At 46.5% G+C, this 26,002-nt stretch overlaps 1 protein-coding gene across 1 annotated transcript in view; it reads left to right on the forward strand.

Moving 5' to 3' along the window:
- The first annotated feature begins 6,084 nt into the window (after positions 1–6,084).
- Positions 6,085–26,002, forward strand: part of prkg1b (protein kinase cGMP-dependent 1b) — a 50,529-nt gene continuing 30,611 nt past the window's right edge. The window contains exons 1-3 of the mRNA XM_063002643.1: positions 6,085–6,706; positions 16,273–16,439; positions 25,164–25,277. Of these exons, the coding sequence (XP_062858713.1) occupies positions 6,399–6,706; positions 16,273–16,439; positions 25,164–25,277 (589 nt within the window). The 5' untranslated portion in view covers positions 6,085–6,398. The remainder of the gene's footprint in view (positions 6,707–16,272; positions 16,440–25,163; positions 25,278–26,002) is intronic.

The following is a 26,002-nucleotide window of genomic DNA, read 5'->3' on the forward strand; positions in this document are numbered from 1 at the left end:
CTTGGTTCTATTTCCAGTCTTGCAGGCGTGTGGGGATCCGCCCGCGCTCTCTGTACGCATGATTACCAGCTATACAGACCTGAACGTATACGACTTATATGATTCGCCTGAATGGGTTTCCTGTGTATCGATTTTAACTCAGCGCTCCGCGGTCATGTTGGTCAGTCAGGAGACGTTTATTGTTCTTTTTTTCTTCCTCGGACTGTGCTGGACCAGAGGATGGAGGCTTATTCAGCTTCTCTATACCATCAGAAGCTTGGAGTGGAGGCTCAGGTTACAGGAATCACGTCAGCCATCAGCTCCTATGTTAATTGAGCTATTTTAGTCGAGCCTCAGCAAGAACCCAAGTAGTTTGTTCACAGCTCAGTGCGTCCAGGGAACGTCAACAAGAACAGTGACCTTCAGTCCTCCTGATCTGCTTTATGGACGTTATTTTGGAGAAGAATTTTGGGTGGTCGGTAAGCAATAAGTAAATCACTTGGGTGGGTAATCTGAAGACTCTGGTTGGTACTTCAGTTCTGTCAGTTCTACTGCTGCTTCATCACCGGAGAAGCTGAAACTTTTTCCCACCCGGCGCCACCATGAGCGATCTGGACGAGGATATGACCAAGCTCCTGCTGCTCAAGGATGAGAGGATCAAGGAGATGGAGAATCGGCTCAGGGAGAAGGAACAGGAGATCCAGGAGCTGAAAAGGAAGCTGCACAAATGCCAGTCGGTGCTGCCGAGCGCACAGATGATCGGACCGAGGACCAGGAGAGCTCAGGGCATCTCAGCCGAACCACAGAGCTTCACCTCCTTCAAGGAGCTCACAGGGGAGGCTTTCCGCAGGATCCCCAAATCTGACAGGCAAGGCACTTTTATTTTACCCTGTTTTATGGCTCACACGTGTGTATTCAACACTCGTCTGACGCTCGGTATTCCAGTACATCTCAGTCGGAGAAATTACGCACAGTATTTACTTAATTTTCAGAGTCATATGCAAATAAAAACGCACTACAACACACTAAAATTACAGTTTTATTTAAAATCTACAATGAATGTATTTATGTATAAGGAACAACTAAATAAAACTGCGTTATAAGCTTCTCACTGCCGATTACTACTTAGGGAGCGTCGTAAAACTAACCGCAAAAACGTAGAAATGTCACCGCGCATTTGCGCACGTAAATAAATCAATTTATTAACCTAAACACAGCTTTTAAACACACACATGAATGCTCCTCACACATGACAACGTCCGTTTTTGTAAAATATACATTTAAAAAATAATAATTGTGTTATAAGCTACAGAAATCTTATAAGTCTTGCATAATTTGCTTATTATGTCAAACGTTTAAACACAAGCATATCAATATATCTTACATGGTAAAATTATTGGATTTTGGCTGCTCCTCGTACCAGACTTGGCACAGTTTTACCTCGGATGCCCCTCCTGATGTACCCCTTGTTTTTCTAACCAGACTTGGGACTGGCACTGAGAGCGCACTAACATGTCAAGTGCGCCTTTCAATGGCTAGTCTGTTTAGGCAAAATATGGCCATACAGACACCCGACAGGTCGATAGCACCAAAGAGATTCAAATCTTGAATCCCCATATAACGAGCGTACCAGCTCATGAAGTGCACGTCCCAATGACTAGGCTGTTTTAACCACCCTCCTAACTGCTAGGAGAACTAATGCCATGCCAACAGCCCAAACCATATTCTATGTGCTATATAATGTGTAACTATACCATTGGTAGTGCACTAATTAGACATATTCAGTACAGTAGGATGTGGTTTGGAACACAAGCCTTATAGAAAGAAGCACTGCTCGGTCCTAATCTCCTTTATAAGCCAAATTCCAAGTTTCTTCAGACTGTTTCTCTTGTTTGAGAAAGTCTCGCCCCATCGATTAATGTCCAGATGAGCTTGTCTGAGCTCTGGTATTTAACACGGTACGAGTTAATTAGATCAGGATTAACCGTGCACTGTGTTTATTGCACAGGAGGGAATTAAATGCTTGGCATTTTCCTGTAGCATATCCTGCCCCATCTTTCTGCAAAACATCAACACGTCTGCTTGAGCGCCAGGCCCGAGCGGCCACACATTAGCAGACGGATGCTCTTTTAGATCTGAAAGCAGCCTTTGTGCACCCACCCCTGCACACACCGAGCCTAACCTCCTGGATCCTACCCTTGCTAAATATTTAATGCTCGGTCTTACATAATTAATGTCAGATGAACTTGCTGCCATATTTGGATGATATGAGGGTGTGTTATTATCCGGCTCTACAGTGGGGTCTGTTGACTTTGTTGACAGGTGCTTATTATGCTCAATAAATCATGGACCTCCTCTGACCCCCTGTGCCAAGGACAGGACTGTGTTTGAGTTTCAAACAATCTGTATTTATGTGATATAAACGTTCATCAACACTTTTGCTGCTCAGTTCTCGTTCATTTCTGTTTGTCCCACTAGAGGGCGCCAAAATACCGTCTTACCGTGGCGCCACTTTTGTACTGTAGATCTATTCAATGGCTTGAATAATCAGTTTGGGGAGGTGTGTGCGTGTGTGTGTGTGTGTGTGTGTGTGTGTGTGTGTGTGTGATGACATTTATGTAGTAGACGCTTTTATCCAAATCGACTTACAGTCTAAGCAACTGAGCATTAAAGCCCCTGCTCAAGAGTCCAACAGTGGCAACCTGGCAGTGTTGGGGCTTGAACCAGCAACCTTCTGCTTACCAGTCCAGTACCTTAACCGCTAGGCTTTAATCGCAATTTAAACATTACTGTTGGACCAATAACAAATGGAAGCTCTGACAGATCCTTACATTATGCAAAGCTGTAACTTATACATCTGTATATTGTGTGTGTGTGTGTGCGGGGGGGGGGGGGGGGGGGGTCTTGGATCTATTTGTGTAAATTAATCATGGTGGCTTGGTGGGTAGCGCTGGTGCTTCAATGCAAGAAGGGCTTAAGTTTGATTCCCCATCTGGATGTTCTTCCAGTGTGGCTTTCCTCCGGGTGCCCCGGTTTCCTTCAACAAGTCCAAAGACTAACTGTGTTTCCTGCTAGTCTCCCAATAAATCAGACCCACAGCGACCCTGACCAGGATGTTCAACAACACACAGCACACGGATCTGTGTTTCTAGAGGGTGCATGCATGAAAAATCCCACCAACACTGCTGCACCTGATACACTTGTGCTTGTTTAACACTTATTACCATGTCGTTACCGGGTTGGTATAAATGCAGTGCTAAGAAAGGTTGGTGGTGGTCAGCGGGGGTCTGTGGGGGTCCCTTTATTTTAATGTATGCAGAAAATAGGGGTGATGGGAACATATGAAAGCGACAGGTACGTTTATACCCACAGAGAGCGTCTATATAACGGGTGGAGCTCATAAAATGATTAATAAATGTACACACACGCTGGACGAAGCTTATAAAGTGGCCGGTGAGTGTAATTCTCTTTGTTTCGGTTTGTTTTCGCCCCCCTCGAACATCCACCGAGTCTCCGAGTGGTTCCGGCGACCTCGTTTCCATGAGAGCTTTTAATTTAATGCACCTCATTCATGACGGTGAATTACAGGCCCAATTAGGGGGGGTCCAGGCGTCCTCACGAAGACTTACAAGGAGTCTCGGGAGCACATCAAAGTGCGCGGACGAGACGCCATGTAAATGCGGCCGGGGCCCGAGCGACGAGGCTTTTATCTGTCCGTGCGAGGTAACGCACTTTCCATGCTCGAGTGGCGCTCAAGCAGCTTGTTGATTATATAGGGAGTGTAAATCAGGACATGAACCAGGTGTGGGAGGCGGGCGCGTCCGCGGGGTGCGTTCCACTAACCAAACATGGCCTCGTTTCTCCAGAGGACGGCGTGTGTTTACTTACAGAACTGGACTGTCGTTGTTGACGCTTTGCTGAGAGTCGTGGAACATAAACATACAGAAATATATAAATATAAATAGACCTACAGCAGCCTAGAAAACCAGGAGACTCCCCGGACAGACGGACAGGTCGCCAGTCCATCACAACACACACACACACACACACACACACACACACAGGGCAATACTTAGAAGCTTCAATTAACCTGACTGCAGGTCTTTGGACTAACCCGGTAACGACATGGTAATATGAGTTAAACAAGCACAAGTGTATCAGGTGCAGCAGTGTTGTTGGGATTCTTCATGCATGCAACCTCTAAAAACACAGATCCATGTGCTGTGTGTTGTTGAACATCCTGGTCAGGGTCGCTGTGGGTCTGATTCATTGGGAGAGTAGCAGGAAACACACACACACACACACACACACACAGGGCAGTTTATGGGACGAAACCGGAGCACCCGGAGGAATCTAACTCAGGCCCTTCTTGCTGTGTATCAGGTGCAGCAGTGTTGTTGGGATTCTTCATGCATGCAACCTCTATAAACGAATCTTAGCTGTGCTATCGGCCAACTGGGAGTCAACACAGGCACGGAATGGATGGCTGAATCCCTGAAATGGATTGTCGCCCTGTACAGGGTGCTCGTGCCTGGCACTCAGTGTTTCCTGGTGGAACCCTGACCAGGATAAAAAGGGATTGATAAAAGTCGCATGAAATGGAATTGAAATGCGACCAGTGGTTTTCAGGTGGCACCAGACCCACCACGACACCTACCAGGGTTTTATTTAGAAAAAATTAAAGAATACATTTATTATTATCATTATTTTCTTAATAATAAATATTGTTTTTTAATTCTAGCAAAATGAATAAGGTAATACAGTATTTTATGCAGTGCGATCAGAAGCGTCATTTTCCTCTCCGAACTCAAGAGGGAGCAATATATCCTCCTTTATAAAACTGTCTCACGCTCCTGGGGTTCCACTGTGGTTCTGCTTTGGGCATCAAATTTAATTAATATGTTGAATTAAAGCTCATAATCAGTAGGTCATGAGCTCAACCTCATTATATTTTAATCATCAGAGGATGCCGGGCATCATTATTCAGTCAGTGCAGCACAGTGTGAGGACTGGTGGAACAGACTGGACCAGTACAGAAGAGGGTAACCCAGTACCAGCCACCCCATCTACCCAGTCTGTTAAATGTATACAGTTAAAATAATAATAATAATAAAAATAATAGAAGGTCGGAGGGTCATTTTCATCTTCATTTGCAGCATTACGCAGACGCTTTTATCTAAAGAGACTTACAACTGTGAGCATATGCAGTCTAGGGGCCTTGCTCAGGGGCCCAAACAATTAAATTTAGTGGTTGTGGGGCTTGAACCAGCAACCTCCTGATTACAAGTCAAGTAGCATAACCACCGAGCTCACAATTGACCCTTTAAATCCTTCAGTATGTGTTAGGGGCAGCTGTAGCCTAGTGGTACTGCACTAGTAATCAGAAGGTCGCTGGTTTAAGACCCACTACTGCCAGAATGCCAGTGTTGGGCCCTTGAGTGAGGCCCTTAACACTGTCACAGTACTGTAAGCTGGGGGACTTTGGGGACTATATAAACAGCAAGGGCCTTCCCTAAAGTATTTGCAGACTTCCCGATCTACATTATTCATACATGGTCAAAAGTATGTGGACAGCTGACACTGAGCGACTTACAACTGTGAGCATATGCAGTCTAGGGGCCTGGCTCAGGGGCCCAAACAATTTAAATCAGGTGGTTGTGGGGCTTGAACCAGCAACCTCCTGATTACAAGTCAAGTACCATAACCACCAAGCTCACAATTGACCCTTTAAATCCTTCAGTATGTGTTAGGGGCAGTTGTAGCCTAGTGGTTAAGGTCCTGGACTAGTAATCAGAAGGTCGCTGGTTCAAGCCCCACTACTTTCACTGTTGGGCCCTTGAGCAAGGCCCTTAACCCATAACTGCTTAGACTGTATACTGTGACAGTACTGTAAGCTGGGGGACTTTGGGGACTATATAAACAGCAAGGGCCTTCCCTAAAGTATTTGCAGACTTCCCGATCTACATTATTCATACGTGGTCAAAAGTATGTGGACAGCTGAACACGAGCTTGTCAGACGTTCCATTCTAAATCATTCCATTCTAGCTTCTAGTCGACGTTCCGATTCATCCCAGCGTGCGCAGGAGAGCGAACACCGACGCCGATGCTTCACCACAAACTTGTAAGCGTAACAGGTTTCCCGGGCTGGCTGCGCTGACCGAGCGCTCCGATTGGCTGCTCCGTGTCCATGTGCGGGCTCTGATTGGCTGTCGGCCGAGTGGAAGAGAGCGCGGCGGAGGAAAATGTGTCGGTTCGTTCGTGGAGTCGCAGCCGATCGTGAGCGCGTCCTTCAGTCTGTGCCGAACATGCACGACCTGCACCATCTGGACTGAAATAATAAAGTGGGATGCATCGGGAATCCGGACGCGCCGAGAAGTGATTGAAGGATCGCGGGAACGTGTGGGTGAGTGGGTCCGATCATGGGCACCCTGAGGGACCTCCAGTACGCCCTGCAGGAGAAGATCGAGGAGCTGAGGCAGAGAGACGCGCTGATCGACGAGCTGGAGCTGGAGCTGGACCAGAAGGACGAGCTGATCCAGAAGCTCCAGACCGAGCTGGATAAATACCGCTCCGTCATCAGACCCGCCACCCAGCACGTCCAGCAGAAGCACAACGAACTGCACGAACAGCAGAGGACCAAGCGACAAGCCATCTCAGCCGAACCCACCGCGCTGGACATCCAGGATCTCAGCCAGGTCACTCTGCCCTTCTACCCCAAGAGCCCAGAGTAGGTGTCACCAGTGTTCCATCTTCATTTCTTCATTCCATCAGCTTCTTATTCTTTTTCTTATTTGTGTTCTTTTTCTTCTTATTCGTGTTCTTTTCATTTGTGTCCTTTTTCTTCTTATTTGTGTCCTTTTTCTTCTTTTCTTCTTATTCGTGTTCTTTTTCTTCTTTTCTTCTTATTCGTGTTATTTTTCTTCTTATTCGTGTTCTTTTTCTTCTTTTTCTTCTTATTTGTGTTCTTTTTCTTCTTTTCTTCTTATTCGTGTTCTTTTTCTTCTTTTCTTCTTATTCGTGTTATTTTTCTTCTTATTCGTGTTCTTTTTCTTCTTTTTCTTCTTATTTGTGTTCTTTTTCTTCTTTTCTTCTTATTCGTGTTCTTTTTCTTCTTTTCTTCTTCTTACGACTCGTATTAACAGTCGAATTCAAAACTTTAATGATCATTTTGAGCAGATAATTTCCCACATCTATTGGGGTCAGAGTGAAAGGTGGTGAAATCGAACCCACAACCTTCCGAATAGCTCAACCCACCTGGCTACCACTGTCCCTGTAATTACATATCCAATTACAAGTGACTTATAATACTGTAACAGTGTACTGTCTAAGCAATTGAGAGTTAAGGGCCGTGTTCAAGGGCCCAACAGTGACAACCTGGCAGTGATGGGGCTTGAACCAACAACCTTTTGATTACTAGTTCAGTACCTTAACCACTAGGCTACAACTGAGGTTACAGCTTTGATGGAGCCAAGAGGCTTAAGGGCCCAACAGTGGGTGCATGGCAGTACTGAGACTCAAACCCACAACCTTCCAATTTGGTAGCCAAAAGCTCTTTCCACTAAGCTACCCGAGACCTCTGTCCCTGAAATTACATGGCCCCCCCTACATCGCTGGGGTCAGAGGATAGGGTCAGAGCCGAGGGGCTCAAGGGCCCAACAGTGGCTTCATGGCAGAGCCGGGACTCAAACCCCTCCCTACGTGAATATTCTGGGCGATTCCGAACACTTTTTGAACCTAACGTAGCGAGAATTTACGTGATGGGGGGATCTCGGGGTGAGAAATGACCCCACGCGTGTACAAAGGACCACCCGTAGTAAAATAAAACAAAAAGCTCGGGTGGTCCATGAATATTGTGACATGTTTATTCTGTATTTTATGAGCATCAGTAGAGTTTATAGAGGAGAGGCGGAGTAACGGCAACCGTAATGAACTATATTAACCTCTAAATATATGTATATATAATTTATTATACCCAAATTCCACTCAATAGCAGCTAATATGCAGTGTGTGTTGTTCTGGTATATTTGTAGCAGGTACAGCAATGTTGTTGGGATTTTTAAATACTAAACAGTCTAAATTTTGAACACTGCTGCACCTGATACACTTATACGACCCGCCTGATCACGTCGTTACCATGTCAGTGTCGTTCCAGTGCTTTTCACTATTAAATGGGGTGTTACAGGAGGGCTACAGTCAGTAATTGTATGCACACAGGTCGTAAAGGAAGCTTCAGACTTACTGTAATAAAGCTGACGAGTGTAAACACACCCTCGGTTCACGTTTATATTTAGGAGCTTCTACAGGATTGAGGCTTGAGGTTCATTCAGTCACGGTGGAGTCGTGTCCTTATGAGTTGCCATTTCTGGGTGGCACGGGGGGCATGGAGGCGCAGATGACTGATTCGTCAGTAATTTGCTCCAGGTGGGAGTGTTTTTATATATACAGTATATATCACGGTTTCTCCCTCTTAGACTTGCCAGCTTTTATACTTTTTTTTTTGACAAACTATGATGCCAACCATGATGCCAACACAAAGCCACGTCAGCCTCTGAAGTTTCAATTCATCCCTGAGCCATCCGGTGGAATTGAGGTATAGTATAGCTGTGGGGATTTGTGCCCGTCCGGTCAAAAGATGACTCGCTCGATGTTCCGATTCATTCAGTCACGGTGGAGTCGTGTCCTTACTTGTTGCCATTTTGGGCTGGCACGGGGGGCATGGAGGCGCAGATGATTGATGCTCCAGGTGGGAGTGGGTGTATATATCACGGTTTCTCCCTCTTAGACTTAGACTTGCCAGCTCCTCTGTTGGCAACCTGCTTTTTTTTTTGGAGAAACCATGATGCCAATACAAAAAGCAACGTCAGACTCCGAAGTTTCAATTCATTCCCGAGCCGTCCGGTGGAATTGAGGATCTTGGAGTATAGCTGTGTGGCTTGTGTCCTTATGAGTTGCCAGTTTTGGCTGGCACGGGGGGCCCAACAGTGGCTGCTTGGCATTGGTGGGTCTTAAACCAGCGACGTTTCGATCACCTGTGTTGTAGATGAATGTACGTAGCATGTAGGTGTATTTAAGGTGCTCGGGGAGAGCGTATACCCATCACTCCCATTTCTCCACCTTAATAAACGGTCGCGCCCACTTCCTTCCCATTTCCTCCGCTGCTCCTTACATCTTCATGTCTTCATTCCAAATAACCAAATTAAAAGGGGGGTCTGGCGGCCCAGTACAAACCAGAAGCCACCCTGAACTCCCAGTCCGATATTATTTCCTCCCTCACAGTCTCACGTTCACTTTTACTTAATGGGTCAAGGAGTCAGAACCGGACCAGACATTCCTGCTGCTCACCAAACAAGCTCCTGCGATGTCACGTCCTGTGTTCGGTTCGTATAGCGTCCGTACTTAGAGTACAATGTAAAGGACCTTCCCTAAACTCTTGCTGCAAGGTTAAACACACCTGTTAGTAATTGTTGTGGCTAAAACACATACATTTAATAATAAGGGGCGTCCAAATACTTTTGAGTCTTTCTGAAGCAGGAAAGGACCTTCCCTAAACTCTTGCTGCAAGGTTAAATATAGCTGCTACAACCCCTGGCAAAAATTATGGAATCACCACTCTTGGAAGATGTTCTTTCAAATGTTTAATTTTGTAGAAAAAAAAAAAATCACAGACATGCCACAAAACTATCATTTCTCAAACTGTCAACCTTCTGGCATTAAGAAACAATAAAAAAAGAAACAAATATAATAGTTGTGGTCAGTCACAATTGCTTTTTTTTTAGATCAAGTAGAGGAAAAAAATATGGAATCACTCAAATCTGAGGAAAAAATTATGGAATCATTAGAAAACACTGCACCATTATTACTTTGTTGCACCACCTCTGGCTTTTATAATGGTTTAAACTCTCTGAGGCATGGAGTTAACTAATGACAAACAGTATTCTTCATCAATCTGCCTTCAACTGTCTCTTGCTGTTGCCAGATCAGCTTTGCAGGTTGGAACCTTGTCATTGACCATTTTCTTCAATTTCCACCAGAGATTTTCAAATGGATTGAGATCCGGACTATTTGCAGGCCATGCCATTGACATTATATGTTTTATTGAAGGAAAGTTTTCACGTCCTTTGCCTTATGGCAAGATGCATTATCATCTTGAAAAATGAAGTCATCATCACCAAACATCCTTTCAACTGATGGAATAAGAAAAGCGTCCAAAATTTCAATGTGGACTTTGGCATTTATTGAAGACCATCTCCCCTGTGCCTTTACCCGACATGCAGGCCCATATCATCAACAACTGTGGAAATTAACATGTTTTCTTTAGGCAGTTATCTTCATAAATTTCATTGGACAGACACCAAACAAAAGTTCCAGCATCATCACCTTGCCCAATGCAGATTCGCGATTCATCACTGAAGATCACTTTTATCCAGTCACCCACAGTCCACGATTGCTTTTCTTTAGCCTACTTTAACCTTGTTCTTTTCTTTTTAGGTGTTAATGGTGGCTTTTGTTTGGCTTTTCTGTATGTAAATCCCATTTCTTTTAGGTGATTTCTTACAGTTCAGTCACAGACATTGACTCCACTTTCCGGCCACTTGTTTCTCATTTGTTTTGTTGTGCATTTTCTGTTTTCAAGACATATTGCTTTATGTTTTCTATCTTGATGCTTTGATGTCTTACTTGGTCTACCAGTATGCTTCCCTTTTACAACCTTCCCATTTTGTTTGTACTTGGTCCAGATTTTAAACACAGCTTACTGGGAACAACCAACATCTTTTGCGACATTCCACAATGATTTATCTTCTTGAAGGAGTTTTATAATCCTCTCATTTGTTTCAACTGACATATCTTGTGTTGGAACCATGATTCATGACAATCTGCTTTGTGCAACAGCTCTCCGAGGTGTAAGCACTCTTTTTAAACTGAAGAATAATTAGCAAATCTAATCTGCTGCAGATGTTTTGTTTTTAAACTGCAAATTACAGAGTGATTCCATAATTTTTTCCTCAGATTTGAGTGATTCCATATTTTTTTCCTCTACTTGTTCTAAAAAAAGCAATTGTGACTGACCACAACTATTATATTTGTTTCTTTTTTTTATTGTTTCTTAATGCCAGAAGGTTGACATTTTGAAAAATGATAGTTTTGTGGCATGTCTGTGATTTATTTTTTTTCTACAAAATTAAACAATTGACAGAACATCTTCCAAGAGTGGTGATTCCATAATTTTTGCCAGGGGTTGTAGTAATTGTTGTGGCTGAAACACATGATAAGGGGCGTCCCAATACTTTTGACCATCTATTTAGACACTTGTGCAGCACCGACTGCTTCTTTTCACCTGGAGATCAGTATCACGCACGGAGAGTGAAGCTCTAGTGTGATTTTCATTGACATCAGTCAAACGTCTGTGCCATGCTAACGACAACGTTGTCGTTTTTGGCTGTCACGGGTGGCACGGAGGCGCAGATGATGGATGCAACGACCCCGTAAGGCTCACGTTCGACAGCAAACGCTAATGTCTCATGAGAGCCAGACGGGGCCACCTGAGGGGCCCGATGTGCCGTTAGGGGGGGTTGATAGTGGACGTGATATTAATGGACACACAGCTGATGTTTCTTTATCTGCATTATTCACAAGTGTCTATTTCTTTCTTTCTTTCTTTCTTTCTTTCTTTCTTTCTTTCTTTCTTTCTTTCTTTCTTTCTTTCTTTCTTTATTTATTCCTCCGCTCTGCTCGTCCTCCAGTCTTCGCTTCTTTCTCTTTGTTTTTATTTTCCCTCCGCGCCCGGCGAGCACGTTTACGACTCGGCGTGTCTGTATGAAGAGCAGCGTTTGTTCCAGCCGCGTGGTGGGCACTCTGAATTTTAGCTCTGGGCGAGTTTTGCTCTCGTGGGCGTTTTTAACACTTCTGCTAGCGTTGAATATCAAGTGTGGATAGTCTGGAAAGTAGAAGGTAATTGATGCTAGTTTTGTGTGTGTGTAACGAAGCTCGGATGCTAAAGGGGTTCGGGAGTGAGCCACGTTGGAGTCATTTTTGGCTGGCATGGGGGGCACGGAGGCGCAGATGATTGATGTGTCGGTAATTCGCCCCAGGTGGGTGTGTTTCTAGTAATCACGGTTTTTCCCTCAGACTTGCCAGCTGCTCTGTTGGCAACCTGCCAATCATCATGGTGTGCCAACACAAAGCCACGTCAGGCTTTGATGTTTCAATTCATCCCTGAGCCGTCTGGTGGGATGGAGAATTTTGAAGTATGGCCGTGGGGATTTGTGCCCGTCTGGTCAAAAGATGAAATGTTTCGGTTCATTCAGTCACATTGGAGTTGTGTCCTTATGAGTTGCTGTTTTTGGCTGGCATAGGGGGCACGGAGGCGCAGATGATTAATGTGTCGGTAATTCGCTCCAGGTGGGAGTGGTTCTTTATATTTCGGTTTCTCCCTCTCAGACTTGCCAGTCTACCTACTTTTTTCCTCTTTTTTTAGAAACCATGATGCCAGGCGTGGCCCCGTCTGCTTTTCTGCCGGCGTGGGATGCCCGCGTACTTGATCTATTTTATCTATTGAACATCCCGTCACTCCACCCCCAGACGTAGCCAATCAGGTCTGACTGGCCGACAGCACCTCTGGGGACGCTCACCCTGAATCCCAGCGGTAGTGGGCTAGTGTAGTCATATCCAATTCCCTGATTTTAGACCTCCACCCCCCTTCGACACGTGTGCAGCACCGACTGCTTCTTTTCACCTGGAGATCCGTATCGCGCACGGAGAGTCACGCTCAAGTGTGATTTTGATTGATTTGATTTGATTAATCAAATGTCTGCTCCATCCTAACGACAACGGTGCCGTTTTTGGGCGCCACAGGGGGCACGGAGGTGCAGATGATCGATGCGATGACCCCATGCGGCTCACGCTCGGCAGCAAACGCTAATGTTTTGACTTAGCATAGCGTCAGTTACGCCCCGATGCTACGATATCCTCTTTAGCTTATGAGATCTGTTCACAGCGAGCTGCTGCTCAGCCCTGATCTGTGTCTGAAACTATATTTAGATCCGCGTGGGATGAAAAATGTCAGAAGTTTTTTCGTGCAGGCTGTACGGCGGCGTTACAGCAGCGACAGGAACCGCTCAGATGTAAAATCCACAATTAATAAAGCGTTTTTATTTATTTTTATTATTTCAGCGTCTCGTGATGAACGTCTGGCCTTAATCCTTTATTTCCTCGAGTGTAGACGGTGTTCCATCTCTGTCCTTCCTTCCCGAGGCCCCTGGAAAGGTCTCGACGTGTTATTATTATTTTTTTCGGAATCTCTGCGTCCCTGCGAGCATACTTTCTCCTTTTAAGGCAGCTGCTGGACTCGGACTCTTTAACCCGCCGCATAAATCTTCTCAGACTAAAGGTTGAAGTCGAGGCTGAACGATACACACGGAGCTCCGAGCAGCCGGCCGAGCGCAGAGAACCGAGACGCCACATCCTGTCCACTAAACCCCCTCTATCCGACATCATATATGACCAAAAGTATTCAGACACCTGACTGTGACCTGTCTGACTTTCCGTTTCAAAAACAAACTGCATTAAAATACACATAGAACAACTCTCATAAGGTGCCTGTTCGGTCAAAAAATGACTCGGTCGGTGTTCCGGTTCATTCAAGGCTCGGTGCCGGATGCTGGAGTTTCTTGGTTCTTAAATCGAGCTTTTCTTCATGCTGGAACAGGAAAGGAGGAAAGGGCCTTCCCTAAACTCTTGCTGCAATACACTTTGTGTGTGTCCGGTCAAAAGATGACTCGGTCGATGTTCCGATTGATTCGATCACGGTGGAGTCGTGTCCTTCTGTGTTGCCATTTTTGGATAGCATGGGGGGCACGGAGGCACAGATGACTGATGTGTTGGTAATTGGCTCCAGGTGGGAGTGTTTCTATAGATCACGGTTTCTCTCTCTCAGACTTGCCAGCTCCTTATGTGTTATCATGGACTCTTGCTGGAACAGGAAAGGACCTTCCCTAAACTCTTGCTGCAAACTTAAGCCTATAAGCATAGACTGTAATTTCCTGTATATACCTGTTAGCCTCTGTTGTGGCTGAAACACACAAATTCAATAATCATAAGGGGCGTCCCAATACTTTTGACCATACAGTGTATTATTATGGACTCTCTGGAACAGGAAAGGACCTTCCCTAAACCCTTGATTCAAAGTTAAGCATAGAAGCTTATACTGTAATGTTCTTTATATAATTGATTTATTACACCTGTTAGCAACTGTTGTGGCTGAAACACATAAATTCAATAATTAGAGGGGGCGTCCCAATACTTTTGTCCAGGAAGGGCCTTCCCTAAACTATTGCTACAAAGCTTAGAATATAAGCACGTAATTTTCTTTATATAACTGATTTATTACACCTGTTATTAACTGTCGTGGCTGAAATACGCAAGTTCAATAATAATAAGGGGCGTCCCAATATTTTTGACGGTACATTGTATTATTATGGGCTCTTGCTGGAACAGGAAAGGACCTTCCCTAAACTCTTGCTGCAAACTTAAGCCTATAATCATGTACTTTAGTTTTCTTTATATTCCTGTTAGCCTCTGTCGTAGACAAAACACACAGATTCAATAATAAGGGGCGTCCCAATACTTTTGACCATATATTGTATTATTATGGACTCTTGCTGGAACAGGAAAGGACCTTCCCTAAACTCTTTCTGCAGGGTTAAATATACATGTTAGTAATTGTTGTGGCTGAAACACACAAATTCAATAATTAGGGGCGTCCCAATACTTTTGACCATACAGTGTATTATTATATGGACTCGCCGACCGCCGTATGTTGATGACGCCGGGCTCCACCTGGTCGTGGCATGGCGTTGGCATTCCTCTGAGTCGCCTGCCGGGACGCTGTAATGATGCAGCCTGGCATCAAAGGCTCTGATTCGATTTTGAGGAGCCTGGCGAGAGGTGGCATCTCGTTCGCCGTCGCCATGGTCACCCGTTTCGGAGCTGCGCTGGTGTTTTTTTGGACCGAGTCGCTCCGAGCTGGTCTGGAAATCATGGTCGCCACCTGTGAGTGCCAACTCAAAGGGAAAAACTGGCACCGGGCGGCCGAATTTTTGTTTGATCTCTGTAATGAACACGATCGTACAGGACTAATGATGCGCCGGTGCTTTGATTAGGAGGCTGTTGTGTTTGATCTCAGTATTTATTATTCACAATATTCCAACACGTGTGCAGCACCGCTTCTTTTCCCCTGCACCAGGGTTCGTACGGAGATCCGTATCGCGCACGGAGAGTCGCGCTGATCTCCGTTATCCCCCGTCTCTGTGCAGCACCATCGATCAGCCAGCAGAGGGCGTAACTGCAGCAGACCTCCACTAACACACTAACATACGCCCCCTCCGTCACCCGCCGTGTGTTTTTCAGGTCAGGTGGGCATGTGGGCGGAGCTGTGCCCGCCGTTTCTTCAGGACATCAGTGATGAACGACACACACACACACACACACCGACATACGTTTTTGTCACTCGAGCTCGTTGGCATTGTTGTGGTGACCAGAAATGCTGTTGCGCCGGTGCTTTTTCTCCTCAGTTTAGTCACAGCCAGTTCCTCTTCCTCTGCTGGAGACCCCGATGGCGTACGGAATGTGCGCGCTCCACCGACCCCTTCTTATCCGCCCGTACTTCGTTGACCACGATGGGTACACACTAGCCCACCAGTGCTATCAGCCGCCCGGGCACCTACACGGACACACGATTGGCTGCGTGTCTCTAAGGGGCGGGACAACGGCATAACAGGGATCACTCATAACTGCTGCAGTCACGACCTCTACTGGCTGATCTAGGCGCTGCATTATGGATTCTCCGTGCGCGATACGGATCTCCGTACGAAAAGAAGCGGTCTGCTCTGCACACGTGTGGTAGTCACGGCTCTCGGCGGTCAGGATACGACTAGATTAGCATGCGGGGCGAGTCAGAAGGCGGGAAGTCGTCCGTTTACCCCTCGTCCTCCTCAGGGTGGCGGGATTTAAGCGCACCACATGTTCCGTTTCTGAACCCCGAGGTGCGAATCGAAGAAAAGTGCTTCAATTACCGCCGAGCCGACAGAGCGTCTGTACTGAGCGACTCCGAACGCCCGCGCGGCCGCTAATCAATACGGTCCAGGCTGTTATCTCCCGCGAAGGCAGATTTAGCGATTATCGGCGCCGCGTCTTCCTTTAGAAAAATGTCTCGCCGGCGTTTATTCCGCGGTCAGTCGGGACCAGACGGGTTATAATGTGTGTTTTTTTAAAACCTCGGTCGCATTTCCTGCGCAGGTCCAAGGAGCTGATCAAGGAAGCCATCCTGGACAACGACTTCATGAAGAACCTGGAGCTCTCACAGATCCAGGAGATCGTGGACTGCATGTACCCGGTGGAGTACGACAGGGAGAGCTGCATCATCAAAGAGGGCGACGTGGGCTCGCTCGTCTACGTCATGGAGGGTAAGAACCCACCCGAACGCCATCGCTCATTCATTCAGCGTCTGTTTAACCACAGATTTAACCTGGTCAGGGTCACAGTGGGTATGGGACTAATAATAAGAAATTTGTCTGAAGGTACTGGACTAAAATTCTGAACTAAGGTACTGGACTATGGTACTAAATGAAGATACTGGACTAATAATCAGAACGTTGCCTGAAGGTACTGGACTAAGGAAATGGTCTAATAGTCAGAAGGAACTGGACTAAAGTACTGGACTAAGGTACTAAATTAGGGTACTGGACTAAGGTACTGGACTAAGGTACTGGACTATGGTACTAAATGAAGGTACTGGACCAAGGTACTAAATGAAGATACTGGACTAAGGTACTAAATGAAGGTACTGGACTGTGGTACTAAATGAAGGTACTGGTCTTAGGTACTAAATGAAGGCACTGGACTGTGGTACTAAATGAAGGTACTGGACTGTGGTACTAAATGAAGGTACTGGACTGTGGTACTAAATGAAGATACTGGACTAAGGTACTAAATGAAGGTACTGGACTGTGGTACTAAATGAAGGTCCTGGTCTTAGGTACTAAATGAAGGTACTGGGCTGTGGTACTAAATGAAGATACTGGTCTTAAGTACTAAATGAAGGTACTGGACTGTGGTACTAAATGAAGGTCCTGGTCTTAGGTACTAAATGAAGGTACTGGTCTTAAGTACTAAATGAAGGTACTGGACTGTGGTACTAAATGAAGATACTGGACTAAGGTACTAAATTAAGGTACTGGACTGTGGTACTAAATGAAGATACTGGTCTTAAGTACTAAATGAAGGTACTGGACTGTGGTACTAAATGAAGATACTGGACTAAGGTACTAAATGAAGGTACTGGACTGTGGTACTAAATGAAGGTCCTGGTCTTAGGTACTAAATGAAGGTACTGGGCTGTGGTACTAAATGAAGATACTGGTCTTAAGTACTAAATGAAGGTACTGGACTGTGGTACTAAATGAAGATACTGGACTAAGGTACTAAATGAAGGTACTGGACTGTGGTACTAAAGGAAGGTCCTGGTCTTAGGTACTAAATGAAGGTACTGGTCTTAAGTACTAAATGAAGGTACTGGACTGTGGTACTAAATGAAGATACTGGACTAAGGTACTAAATTAAGGTACTGGACTGTGGTACTAAATGAAGATACTGGTCTTAAGTACTAAATGAAGGTACTGGACTGTGGTACTAAATGAAGATACTGGACTAAGGTACTAAATGAAGGTACTGGACTGTGGTACTAAATGAAGGTCCTGGTCTTAGGTACTAAATGAAGGTACTGGACTGTGGTACTAAATGAAGGTCCTGGTCTTAGGTACTAAATGAAGATACTGGACTGTGGTACTAAATGAAGATACTGGACTAAGGTACTAAATGAAGGTACTGGACTGTGGTACTAAATGAAGGTCCTGGTCTTAGGTACTAAATGAAGGTACTGGACTGTGGTACTAAATGAAGGTCCTGGTCTTAGGTACTAAATGAAGATACTGGACTGTGGTACTAAATGAAGGTACTGGACTAATGTTCTGGACTAATGTTCTGGACTAAGGTACTAAATTAAGGTACTAAATGAAGGTTCTAGACTAATAATAAGAAGATACTGGACTAATAATTAGAAATTTGTCTGGAGGTACTGGGTAGTGTGCCTGTTGGGGGCGCCCAGCTGACCGGTAGCTGTGGTGTATTTTGGAGCAGAGTTATATTCAGTATAAATGTTTTCTGTTCTGCTGCTGTTGGCACCCTGGCGAGATAAAAACCCTGGTGTAAACAAACCAAATAGATGCCATCTGAAAATCGGCGGGTCGTCTGGAGGTACCTCAGGGTGAGGTAGGAGGTATTTCAGCACCGTACCCAAATCCTTTATGGAGAAATCTCCACTTCTGAAAACGAGACTCAGCGAGGGTCCAGACCTTCCTGCGGCTCCGAACCGCGACGGGCGCCTCATTCCCGCGCCACCACAACAGCTCGGCGGGAGGCGCGCCCTTCATCGCTGGATCTTCACACCCCCTCCGAGTCCTCGCCCAAACAAATCTGGGAGCGCTCAGAATTCTGGGTAGAGGCGTCGAGAGGCGTCGTCCTGCTGCGCCGTTTCGGAGAGGTCTGGTTTTGACACCTTTAAGCCACCGCGAGTGGCGCTAACAGAGCTTTTCAATCCCGTCTGTGGAGGGGGCAGGGGTGGGTGGGTTGGTGTTTTTTTCGGAGGGGGGTGAGCACGAGCACACACTATTGTCTGCGGTCGCTCAGACGGACGCATTAAATGCGCCGTTCGCGGCTTTTCAGGCGCATTCTGAGTCAGTCAGAGCTCAGCGCAGGATTTAATGATATTCTGGGTAATTAGGGGAGCGGGACGGGCGCCAGACTGAGTCGAATCGGCGCTTTTGGAGCGTCTCCAGGGTGTCGAGGGGAGGCGGTAAATTAAAGGATGCGGCGGCTTTTCGCCGGAGAAAACAGACCGAAAGAGTCTCGGTTCGCTTCCCTTTAATCGATTTCATAAAATCTCAGGAAAGCTCTCCAACCCCTATATCACCCCGTCTCCTTTATTACTGCTTGATGGCTCTTGATTGGTGCTTTTAATCCACTGTTTGCTGCCTGTTTTGTTCCTTTTTAATTCTTTTTACCAGTGAAACTCTACAGTGGACAGTCGTAGCGAATCAGAAGGCTGTTGGTTCAAACCCCACTGCCGTCAAGCTGCCCAGAGCACGACCCTTAACTCCCGGTCATACCAGTAGCTCGCTTTGAATCGAAGCGTCTTCTATGCGCCGAACGGAAACGTCTGTGAAAGTCCGAAAGTCTGGTGAATAGTATGTAGACGCCCATCTCGAGTTCGTGCTTCATACTTTGCAGCAACAGTTTAGGGAAGGTCCCTTCCTGTTCTGGCATGACTGTGCTCCGGTGTCCTGCGGGTCTTCTCAGCCCTTTTAACAGCTCTGGGATGAACCGGAACATCGACTGATCAGTCAGCGTCCACAAGCACAAATTCCCACAGACATACTCCTAAGTCTCGTCTCACAAGTCACTGTTTTAATACCGGTCATTTTTGAACTACGATGTCCGACAAGCAGCGGTCAGGCGTCCAGATACTTATGGACACACAGGGTAGGTAGAACGGGCAGCATGCTCTGCAGATAGGTACTTTTCAGCTGGCATGGCGGGCGGCACTTGTCATAAAGTTAGACGTAACAAAGCTGTAATTTAAACGGACTATACGATTTCAACGTATTATCCTGGTCAGGGTCCCGGTGGCTGCAGTTCCCTGGGCGGACAGGTCGTCGGAGTGTGGGAGGAAACCGGAGCACCCGGAGGAAACCCACACAACTCCGTACAGACGTGGGAATCGAACCCAGCCATACAAACGGTGTCATGTTTAGACCGAACGGGCACAAATCCCCACAGACACACTCCAGAGTCACAGTTCTAATACCGTTTGTTTTGTTTTCAGGTAGTTGCTAATAGTTTCGTCCCGCTCGTGACCCGCTCTGCTGTTGACAGATTTCGTTTTCCACCCCCCGTTCCCCAGCGCTCTGACGCTAACGTCGCTAACTGGAAGTGAAATCCAGCCGGGAAAGATTACCGCCGCGCAAACGACACGCCGCTCTCATTACACACCCGCCACACGCGGCGTCTGTTTTGCCGAGCGCGCCCACGGAGCGACGCCCGTTTAATTACGAACGCGGGATCTCACGCTGCTGTTTTATTCCTGAGATTAATTCGTTCGCTGTCTGTTTTAGCGCCGTGTTATCCTGGTCAGGGTCGCGGTGGGTGCAGTTCACCTGGCGGAGGGGAGGAAACACCCCGGACAGGTCGCCAGTCCATCACACTGTTTAAAGCTCTGGGATGAACCGGAACATCGACTGATCTATCAGCGTCCAGCCATATGAACGCTGCCATGTTTTGTCTAAATGGGCACAAATCCCCACAGACACACTCCAAACTCTAGTAGGAAGCTTCTCAGAGACCGAAGAGCGGCTGTCGCTCCGGTTGTGGCTGAAAAGATCACGCAGCGTCCGAATACTTTTGATTTTGCGTTCGAACAACTCGACAACATTCCGTCCCCGTCCACAGCTGGTCAGGAACGCTGACCCCTACGTGTTTCCGCACTCTGAATGCGGTAGAAGTTTATTGCAGGCTTTACCGCGCTCGCTTTGTCAGACCTCGGGTCAGTTCGTCTGTCTGTAATGACCGCTCCATCCTCGGGACAACATCCTGGACGTCAGTTTAATATGTTCGCCCGCGTAGGTGGTGGTGCCGCTAACGTGGGCAGCATATTAGGTGGGTGGTTCTAATCTTTTGCCTCCTCGGTGTATACACTACATGGCCGAAAGTATTCGGACGCCTGACCATGAGTATTAAACTGTATTAAACTGTGTGATCTCTTCAGCTGGAACAACAGCCGCTCTTCTGTTTTTGAGAAGCTTCTCGCAGACTGTGGGAATTTGTGCCCATTCATTAGTACAAGTAACATCAGTTGATGTTCTGGTTTCGTTTAAGCTCCCGCCGCTCTCCCGCCACGCTGGTTTAGTTCTGAGCTTTCGGATAAATTGATGAGCGAGCCTCGAGAGGACATTTATTCCTCGTGCCGCCGCCGATGGGCCACGCCGAAACGATTTGATTACTGATTAGACGCGGCATCGGAGCGACGATTAATCTGTGGAGGAAAGCTCCGCGGCGCATCGTGTCTGCCTCTCATCCGCCGGCGTGCGGCGACCTCTATTTTAACCCGCCGCCGCTGAGCGCCAGTAACAGCGAGCTAATAAACACTGGAGAGGCTGTTAGGGACGAGACGAGCGTGGTGTTGGTTTACGTGGAGAGGCTCTCCAGTCTTTTAGAACGGCGTGTGAGGACGGACGGACGGACGGACGGATCATCTTTTGGAAAAATCTCTCCGAGTTTGAATCTCAGCTCTGCTACCGGTCGACTGGGCGCCCCATAGCGGGCACGATCGGCCACTGGTCTGCAGGGTGGGAAAATAGGACTAAACAGTGGGCGGGGTCTTTGACGCGTGACTCTCCGTGCGCGAGATCCACCAAAGTACGGGGTCGATGGAGCACGCACGCATCGGAGGGAGGGCGTGTCAGAAGAATATCCCTTGGATCCCTTGGATCAGCGCCTAGTGCTTCCACTGGGTCAGAAGTTTACCTACACAAAGTGGACTCTTCCTATCACGGCTTTCGAGGCTTCTGATTGGCTAATTGGCATCATTCAGGTTAATTGTAGGGTAAGGGGGTATCTGTGGCCTTGACCAGCCCCCCCTTCCCTCGCTCAGACTGTATATGGACGCCTGAGCGGCTCTGGGTTGGCGTACTTTACCGCCGTTCCACCTGAGCGCCCACGTGTTAATTATTGACAGATGTGGGACTGTTAGTGCGTCCCTCCCCGTACTCGTTACAGATATTGGTGCCGGTTACCAGGCAGCTGATGCCCAGCTGGAGCTGATGCCCCCCGGATCATGTTTGTGTCTCCTGGCAATAAAATTTGGCAATAAAACCCCCGATAACATCATCTGGCGTTTCGACGTTCCTCACTGGCGTCTCATTGTTCTCTGGAAGCGCCATCAGTGCCATGAGCCGGAACATTAGGACCACCTGCCCAAAATGTGCCTGTTTCCCGGTTGATGGTTGGGTAGTGCCCACAGGGGGTGTCCTAAAAGGGATGTGCCACCTTCTGCCAGCAGGTTGTCGGGCAGACGAGACTCGTTTATGCCAACGGCTCATGCACATTATTTTAATCCTGGTGATGAGGTGATCTGTCACCTGTGCCAGTCAGAGTGCCTATGCAACCCCTGTCCATCATCAAAGCACCATCAGTACCACAGCAGCAATGTGCCATATCTATTTCAGTGCCAAATCTTTATAGACAGATTACTTGGTGGCGCTCACAGGGAGCCGCTGGCCACCTAATGCCAACTGGCTGATGGGCAGCCGAGACTCATTGTGCCACCTGTGGCAGTCAGAGCACCCATGCAACTCCTGTCAAGAGATAAAAGCATCTGCATGGGCACGCTGGCATCAGAACCAATGGGAGGAGCTCCACACTGATCCATGTTGAAGGACGCCCTGGTATCGCCATGGTAACAGATACAGGACTCGTTGAGATGTTCGGTGGAGTCCAGGTCTCGGCGAGTTAGATGGGTGGTCATAATGTTTTGGCTTGTCATTGTTGGTGTTCTTCAAATCTTGGTTTAAATCTTAGTAACCACAGACCTGATTGGCTACGTCTAAGATGGGAGGAGCCCTGTGATGGCACTTCGACCCTGTCCAGGATAAAATGTCACTTCTAACCCTAACTGAGAGACGAATCTCACACTGACTGTGCCTTGGGGAAGCGGGTTGCGTCATCATGGCGTACAGCTACGATAGCGCTCGTCCATCCGCGTGTGAAAAGCACCCTCCCGTGTTTGCTAATCTGTCCCTCGGGGAGCGGGAATGGAGCTGGCGGGCACGTCGTGGGCATGAAGGGTCGCTCCATCATCCCGCCGGCTCGGCTCGGCTGGGCTACGTGTCGCGGCTGCGTCTGACGACTCTGTAGCGTCGGTGCCGCCCTCGGTTCTCGCCCCCGTGGGAAAACGCTTCCACGTTTCTGCGTTCCGCCTGCCTGGCGCCCAGCGTGGCATCGAACGAGGCGCTAGAGTGATATTTCGCCGGGTAATATCATGCCGGGGAATATTTTCGGCTGTTTATTAGCGCGCGTTCGCACGGCGGGTTCTCGGAAACGGCGCATGAGATCGAAATGACAGCGTTCCGAGTAAAAACAGGAGACGCCGTTTGCTGATTTATTGGCTAATTTGTGCCACTGATGCCCGCTGCTGCGCTTTACAGTGGCTTCAAGAGTCACTTTTCCCAATGTAATGCATTTCCAGCCAATTATCCTTCAAATCGAGACACATCCGATTCCCTAAATGCTATTCACATCTACCGCCCCCTCCGACACGTGTGCAGTACCCACTGCTTCTTTTTTACCTTATTATTCATACTTTATTATATATGGAGAGCCGTATTGCGCACGGAGAGTCAAGCACTGATCTCTGTTATCCCCTGTTTTTGTGCAGTGCTATCAGTCAGCCAGTAGAGGGCGTAATCGCAGCATATGCCACCCAAGCAGTGTTTAGAATCTAACTCTTATATTATTATTTATTTACTCATATATTTACTCATTTATTCATCTATTTACTTATTTATTTATTTATTTACTTATTTATTTCTTTACTCATTTATTCATCTATTTTCTTATTTATTTATTTACTTACTTATTTATTTATTCATTTACTGACTGAAGGGGTCAGGCATTCAGACCCGCTCTGTTCTCTTGGTGTATCATCTAAATGAATCTATATGTTTCTTCGCACCTCCCAAGCAGTGTTTAGAATCTAACGCTTTTATCCAAAGCGACTTATACAATCTTAGCAATAGAGGGTTAAGGGCCTTGCTTAAGGGCCCAACAGTGGCAACCAGGTAGTGATGGGGTTTGAACCAGCGACCTTTTGATTACTATTAGTACTTTAACTGCTATGCTATAGCTGGCCATAAGAACATTAGGAATAACCGCGTGAACACCGAAGCGTTCGTGGTAACGACGGTTTTCAGGGGTGCCCATATTTTGGGCGTGGGTGTTTCGCGGCGGCGGGTCGACCGAGCCGGACCAGAACAGACGCGATAAAAGAAAAAGACGCGGCGCTCTGACAGAGCTTCCAGATAAAGCCTTCAGCCGCTGACGGGAATCTAATAAACCTGTCAGAGGAACAAGGGCTGTAAAAGCTGGGGGGGGGGTTAAAGGGGGCGGAGGGGGCGAGGCGAGGGGGGTAAAACGTTTTAGAGAGAGCTTCAGTTTAGGCATGACATGATGCTCTGAAATCCTCTCTCTGTTCTCGGAAATATTCACGTCATTCCGATGCTGGATTTCTCGGCCACATTTTTAAACAACGTAAATAATTAATGAAGCTTTTAATGAGCAGATCAAAGCCTTAATGTGGCTACATGCTAATGCTAATAGATTGTAAATATTTTTAAGACGTTTTTGCCTGAAAAACCTTCAAAAAATAATAATTAATAATTAATAATAATAATAATAATAATAAATAATAAATAATAATAAATAATAATAATAATAGTAAATAAATAACAATAACAATAATAGTACATAAATAATAATAATAAATAATAATAATAATAATAATAATAATAAAAGAAATTAATAATAATAATAAATAATAATAATAATAATAAAATAAATTAATAATATAATAAATAAATTTATAATAATAATAATAATTAACAATAAAATTATAATAATAAAAATAAATAAATAAATAATAATAATACATTGGTGGCACAGTGGCTTGGTGGGTAGCACTGTCACCTCACAGCAAGAAGGTCCTGGGTTCGATCCCCAGGCGGGCGGTGCGGGTCCTTTCTGTGCGGAGTTTGCATGTTCTCCCCGGGTCTGTGTGGGTTTCCTCCGGGAGCTCCGGTTTCCTCCCACAGTCCAAAAACATGCAGTCAGGTTAATTGGGGACACTAAATTGCCCTACAGGTGAATGGGTGTGTGTGTGTGTATGTGATGGACTGGTGCCCCGTCCAGGTGTTGCTGTGTGCCTTGCGCCCATTGAAAAGCTGGGTGTTCTGAGCGTTCCGCCGCCTCCATTCTCAGCCTGTCGTAGCCGCTTCCCTGAACAGTGTGCTCTGTGCTTTCAGATGGTAAGGTGGAGGTGACCAAGGAGGGCATGAAGCTGTGCAACATGGGACCGGGCAAGGTGTTCGGAGAGCTGGCCATCCTGTACAACTGCACCCGCACCGCCACCGTTCAGAGTGAGTCAGCACAAGCGCATTCACACCTACAAACACACACACACATACACTTAAATATACACACAGACTTATATACACACTTATATATACAGTACACACACACACCTATATACACGCACACTTAAATATGCACACATACACGCATACGCACACGAGTCCACCCCCACACACACACTTATATATACACACAAACTTATATACACACACACATACAAACATGTATACACACATACACACATACACACACTTAAATACACAGACACACACACACATTGTTCGCTTATATATACACACTCTCTTACACACATACACACACAAGCATACACCCACACATATGTACACCCCCCCACACACACTTATACACACACCGTTTGCACATATATACACACCCCCTAACACACACACTCACACACATACACAAACATACAAATATACACGCACACACACGTACACCCCCACACACATTCATACACACCTCCCATACACCTTATACAAACACATATATACACATGTGCACACACATGTACACCCCACACATGCGCACACACACACACACACACTGGCAGCCTGGACGGATTCTTTTATCATTCTTTTGCTATTATAGACTCAAAGCGAACTCTCTGGAGTAACTGGTAACCATGGAAACACACACACACACACACACACACACACACATCTGTTAGAAACACACTGACATTTACATTCGTTAAGGGTGTAAAGTATGA

Source organism: Trichomycterus rosablanca, chromosome 10 (assembly GCF_030014385.1).
Source record: "Trichomycterus rosablanca isolate fTriRos1 chromosome 10, fTriRos1.hap1, whole genome shotgun sequence".
In the NCBI taxonomy this organism is placed as follows: domain Eukaryota; kingdom Metazoa; phylum Chordata; class Actinopteri; order Siluriformes; family Trichomycteridae; genus Trichomycterus; species Trichomycterus rosablanca.